The sequence below is a fragment of the Kryptolebias marmoratus genome, linkage group LG6, assembly GCF_001649575.2.
Source record: "Kryptolebias marmoratus isolate JLee-2015 linkage group LG6, ASM164957v2, whole genome shotgun sequence".
Taxonomy (NCBI): domain Eukaryota; kingdom Metazoa; phylum Chordata; class Actinopteri; order Cyprinodontiformes; family Rivulidae; genus Kryptolebias; species Kryptolebias marmoratus.
Window position 1 is genome coordinate 12682043 of NC_051435.1, and position 18894 is coordinate 12700936.

Below are 18894 nucleotides of genomic sequence, written 5' to 3' on the forward strand. Positions count from 1 at the left end.
CTGGGAGCGAGAAGAGGTGTTAGACTGAAGATCACTTGCGTGACGTCAGGCATTTATGCTGGGAGGAAGCCCTCCTCCTGGAGCTGACGTCACTTCTGTCGGCCAGTCAGGACTGGCGTAATGTAATAGAGCTTCTGGGGGACAGGCGCGGGGGCGTGTCCCATAGTGAGATACCGAAACGAATGTTGAAAGAGAACATTTATTATGAGCAGAGTACACCATAGTAGCTGATTTTTACAGTTTCTTTGCCTGGCAGTAAAAATGTGCACAAAACTAGGACACTGTATCACTCTAAAGACTTGGGCTCCATTTTTACAGCACTCCATTTTATTTAATTTTGTTACATTTTTTGCCTCCTTTTATTGAAAAAGACTTTGATTTAAACAACAAAGTCCATTTTTAAAGCTAAACTAGTGTAAACGGAGGTGTAGAGAAGTTTTCAGCAGTTGTCTCAGGATGTTTTACTTCAGTGTTTGCGTTCAAACCAACTTTATTTTGCATTAAGGCTAAGAAACCTGTGGCTTGTTGCAAACTCACAAAGATGTAGAGGCACTTGCACACACATTTTCAGACTTTTTTCTTCTTTACTACGTGTGTACAAGTGTTTCACACTCCCACTACAACAGTTTTTACACTATGATGCTTCTTTACATGTAGCGGGTTGTAAAATCCATTCTTTTAAAGACAGAAAACAATGCCTGTCCCTCAGCTGGACGGAGACATTGTGCTTTAGTGCACTCTGACCTACTTAATCCCACTGAAGTATTTGAAGTTAAAGGTTTTTTTCTCTTTCCTATGCCGGCCCTCTTAGCTATCGTAAAAGTCCCTTTTCTGCAGAACAATCAGAACATTTAAAGAATAACTGTTTAATGAAAGCAAACTAGTACCAAAAAAGATATTTTTTGACAGGAAACCATGCAAACCCAACTTTTGTGGTAATTATCTCCACCTGCTGAATTACGATACAGCGGGTTTGTCTGGTGTGACTGAGAACCTCGACGGGCTCTGAATGTGCAGAGAATCAATAGGTTAATTAGGAGTTTAATTAGGTGTAACTGAGACACAGCTCCTACAAGTTCAGGTCAAGAAAGATACTTTCATAGATTATCTCAGGGCAAAAACACGTCGAAGAGGCATTCCCAATTATCTGGAAGCAGAAGTCATGAAGTAATTGATCTTAATGTCAGAGTGTTGGGTTATAGAAAACTAGAGTGCTGAATTAAACAATTATTTAAACACAATTCTATCCGTCCTGACAGAGAGATCAATCCATGACAACACATCCAGATATATTAATTCTCCTAATCTTTTCTTTTTTGTTGCTATAAAACAAGCTATGCATAATTAATCTTGTTTAATTACCTAATTTGTATATTTTTAGGTTTGTATTGTGCATGCACGTCAAACTAAATCTGTCTGTTTTAGGATACATTTGGAAATGCATATCACTATTAAGAGTAATTTAGCTTTATAAGCATTCAAATAACTAAAACATTAAAACTAAACAAGAATTAGAAGCCTTCAGGGCTTTCTTTTACAATGGTACCAAACACTCATCAAATCTTTGTAAAAGTCATTAGAAAGAAAAAGTATGCAGCATAAAGCAGGGATACCTTCTATGTTTATGTACCTTTTATGTCCCAATGCTCTATGTACTGTTTTGTACCAATAAAGTTACACACCAGCATCATCCTCACATCCACTGACTGATTCTTCTCCATAGATCTATAGTTTACATGCATATCTAAAATGACCAGCAGTGTATGCACCTCTAAAGGAGAATACTTGATACATGTTTCTAAATGAACTACTTTAATATGCAGTTTCCTAAAGTGCATACTAAATATGACAATAGAAACATTAGACTTTTATCAGAATATGGTAAAAGCCAGACAAACAGTGGTTCGGGCAGATTCTAGCTATGCTCTGCAATACCTCCGACCTGCACAAATTAATTATATGCAAAGCAGATGGGACACATTGTAGTGGAAAAATTAATATCCAAGGTATGTTAATTCACAATAAAGCAAATGTTCCACCCTGGGCGTATGAACAGCAGCGTGCTAATACTGGTGCAGACACACTGATCTACATAATCACTACAACGTCTAATTGAGTACTGTGTGGTTGGAGATGAAAAGAAACAGAGCAAAGCAGTAATATGGGATGTTATTAAAACGTGGCATATTAAGTTTTGATTTCCAGCAAATTTAAAGTTGGCAACATGCACAGTCAGCCGTTGGGTCAAAGACCACCAAACGCAAAAAGAGGAAAGGCAACTGATTGGATTTGGCGTGACAAGATACTGTGTCGTTTCAAAAGGTACTGAAGTAAAAGTATCTGTATTCCACCATAATATAGTATTTGCAAATAATTGAACATGACTGTTTCAGGACTTGATTACCCAAATATCGTCAAAGATTGTTTTTTTTCAGTTTACCCAGGGCAGAGTTGTTTTTTTTCCTGGTTAAATAAAGGTTAAACAATGAATAGTTTTTCCATTACTCTATATAATTCATTCACTCAAAGTGACAGTGACTCAGTACAACTTTGGATATGTCGGCATGACTCTCAGCTACTACCAGACAAAATCTTAGCTCAGTAGCCCACTGAGTTACAGCCATTTTTGCGTTTGCTAAAGTTGATTAGCCATCTTCAATCAGACTGAGACCACAAACTAATTCAGCTGTAGATGTACATCCTATAATCACTTTCTGACTTTCATTACAATCTGTTCAGTGATTCATGAGACACTTTTGCCAACACAACAATGAAATGGACAAACAAACATGCAGACAGGCAGTTACATGATCACCAGTCTTTAATGGAACAGAGTGATAAAAATATGAAGTTAAAACCAATATTATAGGTTCATTCCAAACATAGCATTACTGCAGCTGATGTTATTTCAGCACCAGCAGCAACAGTCTCGGTTCCTATTTTTGAATTAAACCAATTAAACGATGTGACGCATTTTGTTAGTTTTTGTTTTAATACTGTAGTATTTTTGCTCATCGTTATCATACTGCCAGAATCTCATGCTGGTCAATGCCGAAACACTTAAAACATCATAAAAGTCTTCCTCGGTGTCAGACAAGAGACTAATTCGCAACATCAGGAAGCTAACTGCTCCCTGCAGTCTACCATCAACACTCAAACGCCACCTCAGCGGGGACCACTGCGGTTATTTTTGGAGTAAAGAAGATAAGACCCTGGAGCTTGTGTTGCGTTTAAGAGTAGGCCGGTCCCTGAGGAAAGTGTTGGCGCTGTCCTGCTGCAGGTTCCTTCCTTTAGCCATAATCTCCCTCAGTAATAAATAATGACAGCCGCGCATGCTCCTTCGCTGCAGAGGCAGATCAATTTGTCTTCTCCAGATTAGTCTTAAAACTACTTAACCCTCAGTCCAGCAAATCCAGAGGCCGTCTGCCCTGTGATGCAGTCAGGTAACTGTGCCGATGATGGTTGTTGTTGTGTTGTGTTGTAACGTCCTAACGAGACATACCGCAGCGCAGAAAAACTTGCAGATGCTCTCATTGTTATCTGTAATAAACTTAGACAGATGCACAATTTATTATATTCCAAACAATCTGTAAACTTAATCTATTGTTGGAAAAGCTGCACCAATAAATAATCTAAATGTCTAGCATAAAATGAGCTAAAAAATAAACCTAACATGTAAAACACATACCATTATCTGCATTGAAATTAGGTCACAATTACAAAAATAGTCGCTGCAAAAGAAAAGAAGGTCAGAGATCATATTTAAGCATTTTTGTCCTATTCACATTAAAGCTTTAAATAGGCTTTAGGCAGTCAGCTGGGATTTTTCTGTTAGAATATAGAGGACCACAGAATGTGACAAGAGCTTTGGACCGAGCCTGCACTTCTAGGAGAGGAGGATTAAGGTCAGCTGCCAAGGAATCACTCTCAGTTTGAAAAGCACTGATGTTCAGGCTGGTAGGCTGGTAGAACCAGCATTTGGTAAAAAAAAAAAGTCTACTGAATATAAATTATGTAGCCTTTAGATATGAAATAAACAGGTTGAATAAAACAGCAACAAGCTTTAACTCTTTCTTTTTTTTTTCTACATGACACAAACACACTCTTACACGGTTTGAAATGATATAAAATGTGAGCAAATTATTAAAGTTGGTATAAAACAAATTTAGCAGCGTTTGGTCAAGCAGCTTCATTGGATACGAGCTAGAAGAAATAAAAACTTCTCTAAGGTGCATCAGTTTGAACAATAAAAATTTCAAACTGTTAAAGAGGAGTGTTTCACCCAGCTGGTCTATCCTCAGACACACACACAAGCTGATTCAGCTCTGTGACTACCTTCACTGCCCACTCCCACGAGATCTGTTGCAAACCCACTTCCTGTAGATTTCACTGGAACCCAAGATCTCAAACTTCATGCATCGTTCTGTCATACGCTGCCAAAACTTTTGGAAGTCATCGACGGAAACCATTTAGTAAAGGGCATGTGCTTTCAGAAGATAATTAACAGGTCGCTGAGTAAATCATTCAAGCCCAAATCCGGACTTTTACGTGCCTTCAGAACTTTTCAGCGGTAGAAACAGAAACGTGTCTGTGGTCCAGTTCTGACGCACTGCAAACAAACTCGATCAGAAACCCTCTGTGGCACCACTGCGAACCGTCTTGTTGCTCCGACGCGTGATGCAGCTGTCGCACCTCACCGACCAGATCGCAGATTAAACCCGCGGGCCTTCTGAGAACCACACCGCCTCCTGGGAGCGACGAACGCAGGCACTGTCCTGAGAGGAAATCGCACATTTAAAAAAGATACTCCGGGAAACAAACCGGCGCTAACAAAGAAACGCAGGGGAAGCATTAATGAGGACAGCTGCTGTTTCGTGTCTGCATGTCACCAGGTTCAGCAAGAATTTAAGCCACTCGCAGCTCGAAGACAAGAGCTCCTCTCTACTCCACAGCTTAACCATTAACCATGGCAGGAAAACTGTGATTATTATAATCAGGGGGGGCGAAAAATACGTACAGGAATTTGGAGCTAAAAGAAGCAAGTAGTTAAGGTTTTCTAGGTAATAATTTCCACATAAAATAATGAGATTTTAACCATTCTATGGTGTAACTCGTGCTCTACTTCAGGAGGGACAGCTTAGATTTATTTTTTAAGCAGCTATCTTGTAATTACTCTGACCATAATCAGCATTTTTGGAAGTTAAAATACATAAAACTCCATGTTCATGGCTTTACAAACACGCCCAAACCCTTTCTATCTGTATGGTTTGAGCAATTTTTTTTAAAAAGACTAGTGCTTCTATTATACACACACACACAGAGACGCTGGAAATGGACATACTGGATTCATGGATTAGAGTGCTGGAGTTTAAGTGTTCTCACAGAGTGAAATAACCCACTCTAACTAATTTAACAATTTATAAACAATGGATGAGGGGCTAACATGAGTGATTCGGTGAGTAAGAGGTTTACAGCACGAACCCTGCAGTGAGGGGAAGTGAACACTGGGTGCAACCAAGGTTTACAGCCTCACGTCGCTCACTCAGGGCACAGTGATGGGATATTTTTTACCCAGGAAATATCTCCATAGCAACCTCATACATGCAGCATGGCTGCCCTACTCAAAGCGTGTAAAGAAGCCATCAGTCAACCAACCACCTTATTTATTCTTTGAGGAAACCAGACATGGATGGAAATGATGCAATCACATTCTTGGTCCCAACACATGCCTTTAAACAAAACCAACTGGAGAAATGGCTCAAGGACACACATGAGCTATTCTAGGCATTTTTTTTTACAGCCTCCACATTTGTGGCATAGTTTGCTGCATTTTTCCTGATAAATTCAACAATCCGTTCTTAAAGGGGGGAGTTCTTTCCCCCCTGAGGGGAAAATTAATACTCAGAGTTTTTACATGACAGCACATTCCAAGCCCTTGGTTTATTTTTACTTGTTGAGATGCAAGTATGCATCTTAACCTGAGATCGAATACATCAAGATCGTACCAAAATACATTTTCCAAAAGTATGTCCCAAAAAAGGGAGGGGGAAAGAAAAGATTTTGTCCAGTTCAACTTTAGAGTGATTTAGCATCCAATGTAAAAGATTTTACTACAGCTAGACTGATTGGTTAGCTGATTAATTAAGTCAATTTTTGCCATTTTTTTTAAATAGTAAGCCATATCTAAACAACTGAATAAATTAATATACTGAGGAGATTAAAAGGCAGGCACATCTATGGGCAGCACAGTGTTATTACCCTTGATAAGGCAGGAATGCTTTTTTTATTCAGTATAATATCAGCTGATCTCAAGTAAAGTTACCTGAAAAAAATTAAGATCTAGTACTTTGTTATTTGTATAAATATTAAATGCAAAATTATGTTTTATTCATAAAATAACTAACTATATGTCTGTGGATAAAAATCAAACTGAATTATTTGTTCACACTAAAACAAAAGGTTGGTTGATGCTGGAGGAAGACACCACAACAACCAAACCTTTACCTTTAAATACCAGTGGAGTCTTAAAAAAATAAAATAAATCAGACTGTGTTGCATATTTCACCATACCATCATATTAGTTGCTGCTCCGCCTCAACACTTCGTCTCATTTGCTACCAATAAGGGTTTTATTATTCAAACCCCATGGTTCCTATTTGACTGTGTAATCACTTCACTTACATCACAGTCATTCAAGAGTCATTTCACTAATTACATACATCTATATTAGGTTAAATGCCACCATGTTGCCTCTCAAGTTAAAGGAGGCCAACTGAGTGGAGGTGTATAAGCACCCGGGCTACAAAACGATGTAATGGCTTAAAATAAAATAACGCAAGCCGGTGATATTAAAACCCACAAGACATATGTCTCCGTGGGGAACATAAAAGCAAGATTAGCCAATAAATCTCCAAATTCACTACTCTAAGAGATCAAATTTCCATTAAACAATGTGTATCTAATTAAAAATTACAAGAACTATAAGAAACTCCGCCTCTTTATGGTTCACCTCGTGCATTAGAACCCCTTGAATTTATCGTGCAACTCAGATATGTGAATTCATAACCGAATGTGCCAGCTCTTAACATCCCTGACCCTCTTATTCGACTTCAGTGGCAGAGAAGGACACAAACAAGAAGGAGTCGTGAAAACGTTGACATCAGTCTGCAGTGAGCCGCTGACAACACAGACAACCTAAAGCAGGTTTCTGATATCGGTAAGACTTAATAAAAACAATAATAAAGCACCTCAGATGGTGGAGAGAAAACATGGCTTCCTTGGTACAAATTATGTTTATCAGAAGTCATTCCCATACTGACCAATACTAATAGAGCTCTATTTTTTATGCACTTGACATATTGATGGAGAGAGCTACTGAAAACATTTTTCAGCTGTGCTCTCCATAAATAGGTTAAAAAAATGTAAATGAAGAACTGATGAAAGATATGTGGGTTGCCTGTGCTTCTGCTCCAGGACAGATGGCGACTTCTGGTTGGACGCCCCCATTGGTGGGTTACGCAATGGTTTCCACTTTAATAACGAAATCTATGGGTAGACGGTTCTGTCAAAAAGAGCGCCTCTCCTGTGTGCTTATATGTGCAGCTGGGGTTACTGATTACAGATTTCACTACCTTCTTCTTTCTTTTGCCCTCCTCCTCACACACAAACACACACACACACTCAGTCTCAATCTTTGCCTCATTCGCACCAACTCTCTGTCCAACACATCTCCTCCATCTGCCCATGAGGCCCCACATTCAATTACTGCCAGGGTGCAGTGAGAGGCAGACTCAGCTGCACAGGTGGAGCTCAAAGGAATTTGGCAAGCCAAGAAAATGCATCAAGGGATTGACTTCACTCTGCGCCGCCGCGTGAATGCAGAGCCGCAGTGAAATGCAGCGATTTCCGCTTTAATTACCTATCGAGGGTGATGGGGGAAGAAAAAACTACTTAAGTTATGAGAAGACTTTGAGAAAGGAGAGTGGCAAAGGTGAAGCCAGAGCCCTGCGATAGAATAAGGCACCGCAGGATAAGAATAATCCCACGATAACACCCCACTAGTCAGTTCTGACATGCTAATTAGCCCCTGAATCTCTATGAGAAAGTCATCATTTATTGAAGAGGGGCAGTGCAGCTGTGAAGCAGCAGAGGCAAACCAGCTCCACCGAGGGTTTTCACCCTTCACAGCAGACCGCGGGGGGGACATCACAGAGAATCTGCAGGCTGCGCCCATCACGCGCTCAGATGTCTACCAAAGACTCAGTCAGAATGATAAAGTGCCACAGGTCAAGAGCTTAATGAGCGGATCAGGAGGGCTGATGTTCGGTGGAAAGGTGCATGTAAATGAAGCTGAGAACTCAACTCAGACAATGCATTTTCATGAGTCTGTCACCAGATTAAAACAATCCCAGGTTGTGATTTTCTTACCCTTTTCTTTTTTTTTATTAAATAAGAGCCTAATGGGCAGATGATCAACTGCACACACTTGGGTGTCTGAACCAAACAAACACGGGGATCTTTTCACAAAGACACATCCATCTTGGTTACCATAGTAACAAGACTTATTATAAAGGCATCAGTTTTCCCCAAAGCACCTGTGCACCGTATAGAAAGCAGGCCGGCATATAGTATCAGACGTAGGCTGACAGAGGCAGCATTCATCAGAGGCTCTCCTCCGCTGTTTCGCTCTGTTCTTACACGACGTATTGTTAATAACGCTGGGTAAATGAGTCATACCCACACAGCTGTTTGACAGCAGGCGCCTGTGGAAAGCGGAGTGTTGGCATTTAATGGAAAACAATCCTGCAATAGAGATCGTCGCAGGGTCGCTCTCATCCTGCAGCAGCAGCAGCGAATAGGAATAAATAATTTAACCATCTACGATCAATGATCTAAAGATTTTGTTTTACCAAGTAATTATTCTGTCGCTTAACATTTCAAACATAATGAAAGATTGCGAATGTGTCTTTAAAAGAAGCACGCGTTAAGGCTTCGGCAGAGGATGGGTTTACTCTACCTGGCAGACTGCAGAGACGGTTTTCTTAAACAAAAGTACAATCATGGCTGAATCAGGGACTCTCCTTGCACACTCATCAGATTTATTGACTTTCTGAACAGTCTTTCACAGTCCCTGGTAGCTGTATGGTAACAAATACTAGATGTATGTTAGTAAATCTGCGCCAATCACAGTTTTGCCTCTGCTTCTTCTGACTTCGTTTTAAACCACCTTGTAGCCACGACAAACAGCTCGATTGAATCCTTTTTCCCCTCAGCAAAAATGTCCACATTAAAGACATGCTAATGAAAGTCCAAATTAGCACTTATTGACAAGAAAAACATCAACAGAATCTAATTTCTGAAAAGCGTCCAACTCCAGTCACCCTTTAATTCATTGGTACATCTTCAGTAAATTACCTTTTTTTGAAAATGGGCTCTTTAGTCTGAATTCATACTTCTCCATGCTGGATAGTAGTATTTCTATTTTGGTAGCTATGCTGCTTTTCTAGACAACACCTAATTATATTTTCTGTGACAATGAAACTGCTGTGATAAGCATTAAAGTTAAGTTAGAATAATTGTACTGCTGCTTGATAAAAATCACCACTTTTATAGAAGTAGTGTTTTTTCTGCACTTCTCATCGTTCACCACCCAGTTACACATTATGGGATGTAAGGGGGGCGGGGAGTGATGGCTCTATGTGGGAAAACAACCCCATAACCCCATCACCTGTACAAAATCCCCCTGCAGGATTTCAATTTCATGCCACGAGAGAAGTGCAACCAAAGGGTTCAGAGTTCATGTGAGGAACGTCTGAGAAAATGTTCAAGAAGAGGACAAACGGTCAGGCAGGATCCAGGAATGATGCAGGAACAGCACGTTAACACAACTATACTCTTAATTTGCAGTTTCGGTTCGTATTATGCGACAATGTATAAAGCTAACAGATGGTTTCATGTTTGTTCCTGCATGCCTGAACGCTCTCTACAGCAGCACACAAACCTTTTAATTCTGTTTATTGTGACACACGATCCCTACACACATGCCCTTTTAGCCACACAAAACAAAGCCACGCTTCAGAGAAACTGGGTCAATCAGCAGTAAAGTGACGACAAACTAATAAGGCTTTAAAGTTATTTGTCACGTTTTAAGTCAGGGGATTTGAAGGCAACAACCGAACCACCACACACAGCACAGCACATCACATCCCATCACAGGGAGGGGTGTGTCTCCTGAATATGTTAGTCATAAATGATGTGCAGCAGCGTATCCCCATGCTCACATTAATGCCCTGCATGGAGACACCCCCCCATTTGCTCCTCCGAGCAGATATCAATGGAAGACAGAAGTCTGCAACACGGCAACCAGCTTAACTGCTCCTCATCCACGTCCATGTGTAGCCATGGCAACCCCCACATAGGCAAGCATGCTTATATTTGCCCTTTCAAACAGGAACTCCTATAGTGTTGAAATTCATGGCGATGTACGTTCACAGACAAAGAATCGGAACTGCGACCTCCAAAGATTTTATAATCTGCAGCTCAGCGGTCAAAGATGCAAAATAATTCCTCCACAGGGCAGGAAAAGACAAAAAGCAGCTGCCCGTGTTTTGTAAAACTGAATATAATAGAATAAAGTCGGCTAAAGCAACATGAGGAGAGCAGAATTTAGGAACAGCAATGAGAAATGTTTCCATTTTAAAGCCCCCAGAAGTAAACTAGACAAGTTTTAGACGTCTGCTGATTCCAAGCCTCCTGCCAGGCAGCAGACACCTTCTCTGGTGACTTCAGAGATACAAAAAAAGAAATCAGCACACTGATTTATATCTGTGTACCCTCTAACAATACTTTGATTTACAGCTCTGCAAAGACACTTTTACTCTAACCGGAGAGGCGGAGATCGTCATGGTCGTCTCTCAGCCTCAAAATTTATAGAGCACAACCGAGGCATGATTCAGTGAAAGCAGCGTTCCTTGAGCGCACGCCGCCTGTTGCCTTTCATGCCAAAGATTTAAACAAATCTTGCACCATTTAGTTAGTGTTCAGTGCATGTGTTGGGGATGACTCTCAGCTTCTACCTCAGCAGATTTTAGCTCAATAACTGTAAAAACGACAGAGTTATAGCGTCGTTTGTCTTTGACTTTGTCCACCTTGAGTCAGAGTTACTAAAATCTGTCCAGTGACTATGATATTTTGCTAACAGGCAGGCAAACACATGATTATCCCCTTTCATGGTTATGGGTGATAAAAAAAACAGATATACTAATGGAAAGTCTAAGTCCCAGCATTGGTAATCTCAATAGATGTTACCATTATTTGTGAAAAACTCATTATGTAAAAGAGCGTTTTGGGAGCGGGTCTAAAAATAAAAAACAACTCACTGACATTGTGCGAAAAGCAGAAAGAGTTGCTTTATCTTCTGAATTCTCTAACACTCAATCACATCCAATTTGTGTTCACGTTCAGCTAATGACACTTCCTCAGGGAAATAAACAAATAAATAAAACGAGCCGAACCATCTTCTGTGTCCAAATTATTCAGCGAGCACCTCTTGTCAGGTTTGCCCCTGCAGCGCCGCGAGACAGTGAGGAAGCAGACCGCGTCCGCACCACGGCGAACAGTTAAAACACGATTTAACAAACTGACCACACACTAAAATGTCTTCCTCCTTCCGAGCTCTGCCTTCCTTTTGTGCCAAAGCTTGAAAATACACACACACACACACACAAAAACAACTTTATTGGCAACTAATGTGCTCAAATAAAATGCAAATGGATTCAATTGAATAAACCTGCCCTGTGGTGCAGACGCAACAATTCAGAGGGAAAAAAAAGTAGTTTTTCTGCATACATAGGAGACTGTTTTACAGCAACAGTAAGTATATATGTTTGGCAAACACAATACTGGAATGAAATATTTTAAAAGCCATTATTAAGAAATGAAAAAAAACAATTATCGGACATAGTGTAAACAGGCATATTCAACAACATACAAGGCAGGGACTTCTTTTTAAACACCCAAACGCCTCCTGATCCACAAGATCTGATCCTTTTCTCCACTGCTCATCTGTCAGTAGGTAAACAGTGAGGCTGCTGAAGACAGAGGTGAAAGAAGCTCATTGTTGCTTTTTTTCCTGCCCTTCAGTTGACAATAACCCACACTGGATCAGCTCTAATTGCTTAATATTACTTCGACTGAGCGGCATCATATGTGGGGAGGAGATGGTGAGTACTGGGATGATGGCGAGCCGCCTTTTAGCTGGTGTGAGTTTAGATGAGCGTCCTTCTTTCTGTGACCTCGCCCATTTTCAGCCCACTTTTGACTGGGTGGCACCTGCTGCCCTGGATTCTGGCTGCAAACGTGTTTTAAGGTTTGGGTACGCGGGAAAAGAAGAAATAAAGAGAAGTTATTTGAAGCACCGGATCTCTTTTCTGGGACTCCCATTTGGTTAAATATAGATGTTAAGAGCTACATAAGGGGGAAAAAAAACAACTTCCAGTTAGCCCCAGATTCTTGGCGACTTGGTCTCCTCGCTCATTAAAATTCCATTTCAGTGTCCTCCATGATAAACACATTGAATAGTAATGGCAACCAATAAAGCAACACAAGTAGGTGCATGAAAATTACTAGAAATAACAACTAAACAAAAAAAAGAAAACTACGGTAGTAGATTAGGGGGTCCCAAAATGAAAGCTCTATCTGTACCCAGATCAGTTCTTAGATTTTAAATTTTCTTTTTTACTGTTTGTTTCTCTTTTCTTTTTTCATAAGCTGTGCCCTTTTCCTGATTTTATGGTAATTCAAATTAAATGGCAGAAATGGTAGACAGTGATGGTAGTTTATTTATATATTCTAGCCCTGTGCTTGATAAAACAGTATTTTTCTTACTGAATTTTAATTAAAGAAAGCTGTGCTAAGTGCTGTGCGAGGAAAGCATTTTACTCAATATTCTCTGGGACAATAATTTAAAGTTTTGCAGGGAGTCTGAAGTCTGGGAGTCGATTGAAACTAATTTTAAAGCTCCACTAAAACTCGAAGCAGAAACAATCAGGCTTCCTTCTCAACAAAAACTCGTGTCGCTGTTCCCAGACCAGGAGATACGAGCCTTGCATCAATCCCTGTGCCTTTGCCCCGCTTGTTCTTCCTGTTGGAGCTCCTAAAGGGAGGCGTTTGGGGAGGGGGCTCCTTATCAGCTGCCGGAGCTGCCTCACCTGGCTCCTCTCAGTGTGGTGGAGCAGCTGGTCACTCCTGTACAACTCTGGGATTAGTGAACCTGATCTTAAAGTGTAGGCTCACACGCCCTGCTCAGGGAACTCATTTTGGTCATTTATTATAGTCGCCATTTTCTTCCTTCGGTGATTATCCAGAGCCCTCAGGTTGGGTGGAGACACAGACAGACTGGACAATCTACAGATTTGGTTCAGCGCTCTTTAAAGATTACATTTAGAAAGCTAAAAGGAGCGCACTGACAGCGTTACCGGAGTCAGTAATGGGTTTTTTTAGGGATTAAAGACAAAAGGGCAGTTTAGGTAAAGCATTCTCTTCTTTAAAGATGAAATGCGGTCTTTAAAAAATGTTTAAATTTTAGTTTTTCCATTATGGAATAACCTAAGTGTTAATATTTCATCAGGAATACATAGCATAACCAAAATATATATTTATTTTTTCAGCTCTCCTTTTAAAAAAAGATGGGCTTTTGATTGTTTAACAGGAAAATTATTAAGTTTTCTTTACAAACTTAGTAAATATACATAAAGAACAAACTACACAGTAAATGCAAGATATGTAAAGGGATAAAATAAAAATTCGAACCATTAGTGGCGCTTATAGGGGACAGAATCACAGGGTTCATCTTCTGGGGATAGTTCATGTTTGGTTTGGATTGCATTTTTTGTAGTTTAACAAAAGGCGACGGAGTAAAAACGCTCCTATCAGAAGCAAATAAATTACCGAGAGATAAATAAGTGTGTTATGATTAATTCAGGATTGCTTTTAAAGAGTAAAGCAATAAATGGTGAGATGGTATGAAGAGCATGACTGTAGTGGACTTCAGTCCTAAGTGGCTCATTATAGAGAAAATGAAGTAGTAGTGGAGCAAGGTGAGAGGAAATGTTGAAGAAGATGTTGCTAAAATCAGGTTTATTATAAAGTATTTTCTGTCTGATACAAAGCAGGTTAGCAGTGAGGTTAAACTGGCAGAGTCTGATTTCTCTGCCTCTCCCCTCAGCCTTCATCAACCCATCCCCCCGCCTCCTAACCCGTGCATCCACGCCACAATCACACATCTTCACAGGCAACTTCTGCGGCGCTTCCACCAGCCGTCAGTGAGCATCAAAACAACGGCGAGGACGCAAACGGCGAGGACGCAATCAGCGTCCGTTAGCCCCGGGAGCACGAAGCAGACCTGAGGGCCGCGGTCTGGATTTCCCCGCTCAGCTGAACTCCACATCAGCAAAAAAAAAAAAAACTGAAGAGAATTTAACCAAACTTGTTTTCTGCACAAGAATTTCGACGGGATGCTCATTAAATCAGCCCACCGCTGCTGCGTGTCCAGATCTCCGTGCTCAGATGTCGCCAGCATCAACACAAATGTGTTCACAGCCAGCGTGCTAAATAGGCCACAGCGTGGTATGTGACCCACAAGATGGCTCAATGGCCCATTTTTTTGTTTCTCCCCCGACCGTCTGAAACTCTGCCCGCTGAGGTGGAAACTCAGCCCTCTGAAACAGAGGAGGAAGGAACCTAAGCCTTCGGTATCAGTAACAAGGTGAGGTTTAAAGAGTAAACACATCGGACACAAAATGCAGGAACAATGCGGTCCCGTTCCCGCTGTGAAATAAAAGACTGGATAATTGGTTGGGAAAATCGCGTTCTGCAGACCATGAAGTAATCTCCGTTCACCGCAGCGTAGAAAACATTATAATCAGCAGAAGCCAAGTTTTCACCTGTTTTGTGGATTTTTGGGGAAATTTGCAAGCAAAAACGGGGGAGAAAAAAAAGCTTCACCAAACTAAATGACGACAAGATAATGAACTCATTTTATTTTAAGATTAAAAAAAACGTGACACTGAACTCCAGTTGTGCTTTTCTTTGCCGGAAAACGATTTCCCCACCCTGAGTGTGTCTCCATTGACACCACGAGTGAAAACAATATAAAAGGCCACGGCGATAGTTATCTCAAGTGCCAACTTGAGATAGAGAACAATGTGTGTTAAATTGAGCGTGAATGGAGCTTTTTGTTAGCGGGAGGGGTAGGCTACCCTCTCCTGAGCCCCACCTTCAGCTGGTTTCAGCTCAGCCTGACTGGGGGGAGTTTCTAATTCTCCATCAACACAAAACCAGCCTCTTTTCCCATCATTATGAAGCCCAAATCGCTTCAAACGATCTGAAATCTCACTTTAAATACACTAAATCCACCTGCTTTTGAAATAAAGCTAAAGTTTAGTGAAGTTTGCAGGTATATTAAAACACTAAAACACGATTGGGGGAAAAGATATATGAAAAAAAAACACTGTTTTGGGTGAAAAAAATGGTATTTACTGTTTGAGTGCTGACTTAATAAGTGAGATCAAGTTCACCCTTGGAGAGATTTCTCCCAGTTTAACACACCGAGACGGCGCACAGTCAGACAGAAGCTGTTTAAAAGACACGACAGTCAAAAGAGTCGCCCTGCGAAACCAAAACTACGTTCGGCTTTGATGTCTCACCTGACCGAAAGCACACAAAGACTTACGTAGTTTAAATGAGAGCCTTTAAAAGGGATTTCACTGTGAGAATCCGCTAAGCCTGAAGTATTAAGTACAACACAAGAGACCAGTGAAAAGATTAGCCAGCATGCACCTTCCTGTGGTTGCATCCAGCTCCACCGCCTCGGGAAACATCCGAAAAAAACCAAACACACGAGCTCCCTCCTACTGCTGAAGAAAGTCAACCTCAGAAGAGATTTTAACAGGTTTGTAAGGATCTATTTCCAGCCGTAGATTACTTTGTTAATCTGAAGGTTTAGGGAAGCAGGAGAACACGAGCGCAATGGATTTATAACGAATGCAATGCAGATGTGCAGCCAATTGTTTGCTTCGCGTTTCCGCATCTGGTGACGCGAAAATATTTTCCATTCAGAGTCTCTCTCAGGCACATTTAAAGCTCTCATTCGCAGTCGGCACCTAATTTTGGCTCGCCTTCCATTAATCCAGGCGGCCAACTTGGACTGCAGATTTTAAATTTAGATCAGGGTTATAAGAAAGGTAATCCTTTAAGGCCGAAAATCACAAACGGGATTCAAATGTTTTAAAAAAGGCAAAAGAAGCGTCTTGCGTTCCTTTTGTGCAGCTGTCATCTTTCGCTCCATTATCTAGAGACAACAGCAGAGGTTCTCGCTCGCCGTCGCCACACCTGGGCGAGTAGGGACCGTGAATCATCAGAACGTCCGTGGATTCCCACAGGTTGTCAGGAGGGATAAATGTGACATAAAGAACGACTGCAGTAAAGCAGGTTTAAGACGGTATGAAAAGATTAGAGAGCAGCGAGCGGGCAGCATAATAAAACAGAGGAAGGCTGACATTACTCTAAAAGGATTCCTTCAATTTCATCCATGCATGCAACATTCAGTTGCCATGCCAACCTGCTACCCGTCTCCTGCGGCCACGGCGGATACAGAAAATGCTGCTCGGCTACACTGCGGTAATGAAAAGTCTGGTTCCCCCGTATTAGCGCTGCCATCCAGGGATGTGACTGGGCAAAAAAATAAAATAAATAAATAAATAAACAGGCAAGGCCGCAGCTCACCGAGATGTCGAAAAGCTCCTCGGTGTCGTCCAGCATGCGGACCCTGATGGTGACATGTCGTCCGGACGGCATGGCTGGAGGCCTGTGCGTGGGGTCCAACGTACTGATGCCCAGGGTCTCCGGGGCCCCGAGGCGCTGCCCTGCTCCGGAGGATGTCGGCTCCTGGTCTGGCTCGGCCATTGGTTCGCTGCGCTGTTCGCTACTGAGCCTGCACGGAAAAACAAGAGGAGGCACAATGAGAACTCGGAAAGTTGTGAAAAAAAAAGAATCATCACTGCGATTAAAGCCGCTGCTGTGCACAAAATTAGCGGCGCGGGTTTAAAATAGCACCGTGAAGATGTGACTGTCCAGAAAACAGGCTGCGCAACCTTCCTGATCACACGAATAGAGGATCTGCACTCAGCCCTAATGGCTGGTAATTGTTGCCAGTGGGAGACTCAATTACTGAGGGGGGGTGAAATCGTAGCATGTTCTTGATTTCAAAGCACAGATCAGACTTAATTTATTTTGACAAATGAATCACGAGACCAAAGTGTAAAATCACAGCGTTACTGTGGGTCACCGTCAGTGGATTCGGGTGGTCGCATAAAAAGCAAGGCGAGGCCAAAAAGGCACGGAGACGTGATGATACACCTGAGATCTGATCCGTCCGCACACGTAGGGTTACTGCTGGAGGCGTGAACTGAAGAGGAATCAGAGAGCAGAGAGTGAAACTGCACGCAAAAAAATCAAATACGGATTGTTTTTCCTTGAAGAAAAAATTTAAAATTGGAGGAAACCGATTTAAAACGATGAATGTGCAGAATAACAAAAACATACAAGAGGAGAAAAGGGCTCAGATCCTTTGAAATGTGGGGTATGCAGAAGGGTTTTAAATAATATCTTACCTGTTGTAGATCAATCAATGAACGACATCGGTTTGGAAAATAAAAACAGGTTAGCTAGGACTGGACTGATGAGCTAACGGCTGGTCTGAGCGGGGCCTAAAACCAAAACGGAACTGCTGCCATCTGTGTGTTGGTGTCAGTTTTGCATTAAACTTTCATTTCGACAGAAATGTTCTAATTTTTCCTGCTGGAAGGGCACGAGGCTGGACCAGGGGTGCTACAGCTAGCTGCTGTTGCTGCTGCCACCGGATGCCCCAGCAAATAATCACAGGGTTCTGTGTAAATAACAGCGCAATGTGAAATCTGTGGTCTTTAAAGACGGCAGCGATCCACCTGGCCCTACTCGATTAGCCGTTAGCTCATCAATCTGGTCATTTCTCGAAACCAAAGCCGTTCCTGAAGCAATCTACAACAAGTGAGACACTACCTGCTTATTACCTTTCCACAGAAAGCCTCTGCTTCAAAAAAATACAAACTACTATTTCATTACAGGCACAAAAAAACCTTTCCGCGATTTTAGGGAGCACTCGGACCTGTGTTTAGGGGGCTCTCTGGGGTTTATGGGAACAGAAGAGCCACCTGAAAGTCACTCCACTTTACGAACATTTTGTTCAAGTTGAATTTGCAACACGAACGGGGTTATCATACAACAAGCAGCCAGCTAGTGTTAGAGGAGCCGAAATCACACTGTAACTCAATTAGCTTTTTTTTTGTTTGTTTGTTTATAATTAGTTTTGGTGCAATTTATAGGAATGATGGGTTCCAGCTGTTCTGTGTTCAACCAATTATTGTACAGTTATCCTATCTGGACCTGTTACCATACAGGTAATCATTCGCTGTGGGGAGTACTCTAAAGTAGGAGCAAATGAAAAGGAAAATCACATCAAATCTTTAAACTGCCCTCGGTCAGGGGAAACTTCCTCCAACACAAGACCTTTGGGAAAAGAAAAAGATCGCCCTCTGAGGAAGTGTTTTTAAACTTTGCAGTTTCCATCGATTTCTTGTAAAAGACCAAACGCTTGGTGAAATCTCCCCTCACACACACACACACACACACACACAACTCTTCTGCTTCCATTTAAAGCAAACATCACCACTGGATGATCCTGAGTGCGTCTCCCCAAACGGGTGGCTGTCTTTTGACAAAGTCAGGCCCCCTTCTCATGTCTTCAGGGGTGACACACGAGCCGGCCGCTACCAGCGTGTAGACTGTACACGACTAGAC

At 41.6% G+C, this 18894-nt stretch overlaps 1 protein-coding gene across 3 annotated transcripts in view; it reads right to left on the reverse strand.

The window, feature by feature from the left end:
* LOC108239762 (FERM, ARHGEF and pleckstrin domain-containing protein 1) overlaps positions 1-18894 on the reverse strand; it is a 49012-nt gene that overhangs the window by 27845 nt on the left and 2273 nt on the right. For all 3 annotated transcript variants that reach the window (XM_037976253.1, XM_017422684.3, XM_037976254.1), the window contains exon 2: positions 16783-16990. In XM_037976253.1, the coding sequence (XP_037832181.1) occupies positions 16783-16990 (208 nt within the window). The remainder of the gene's footprint in view (positions 1-16782; positions 16991-18894) is intronic.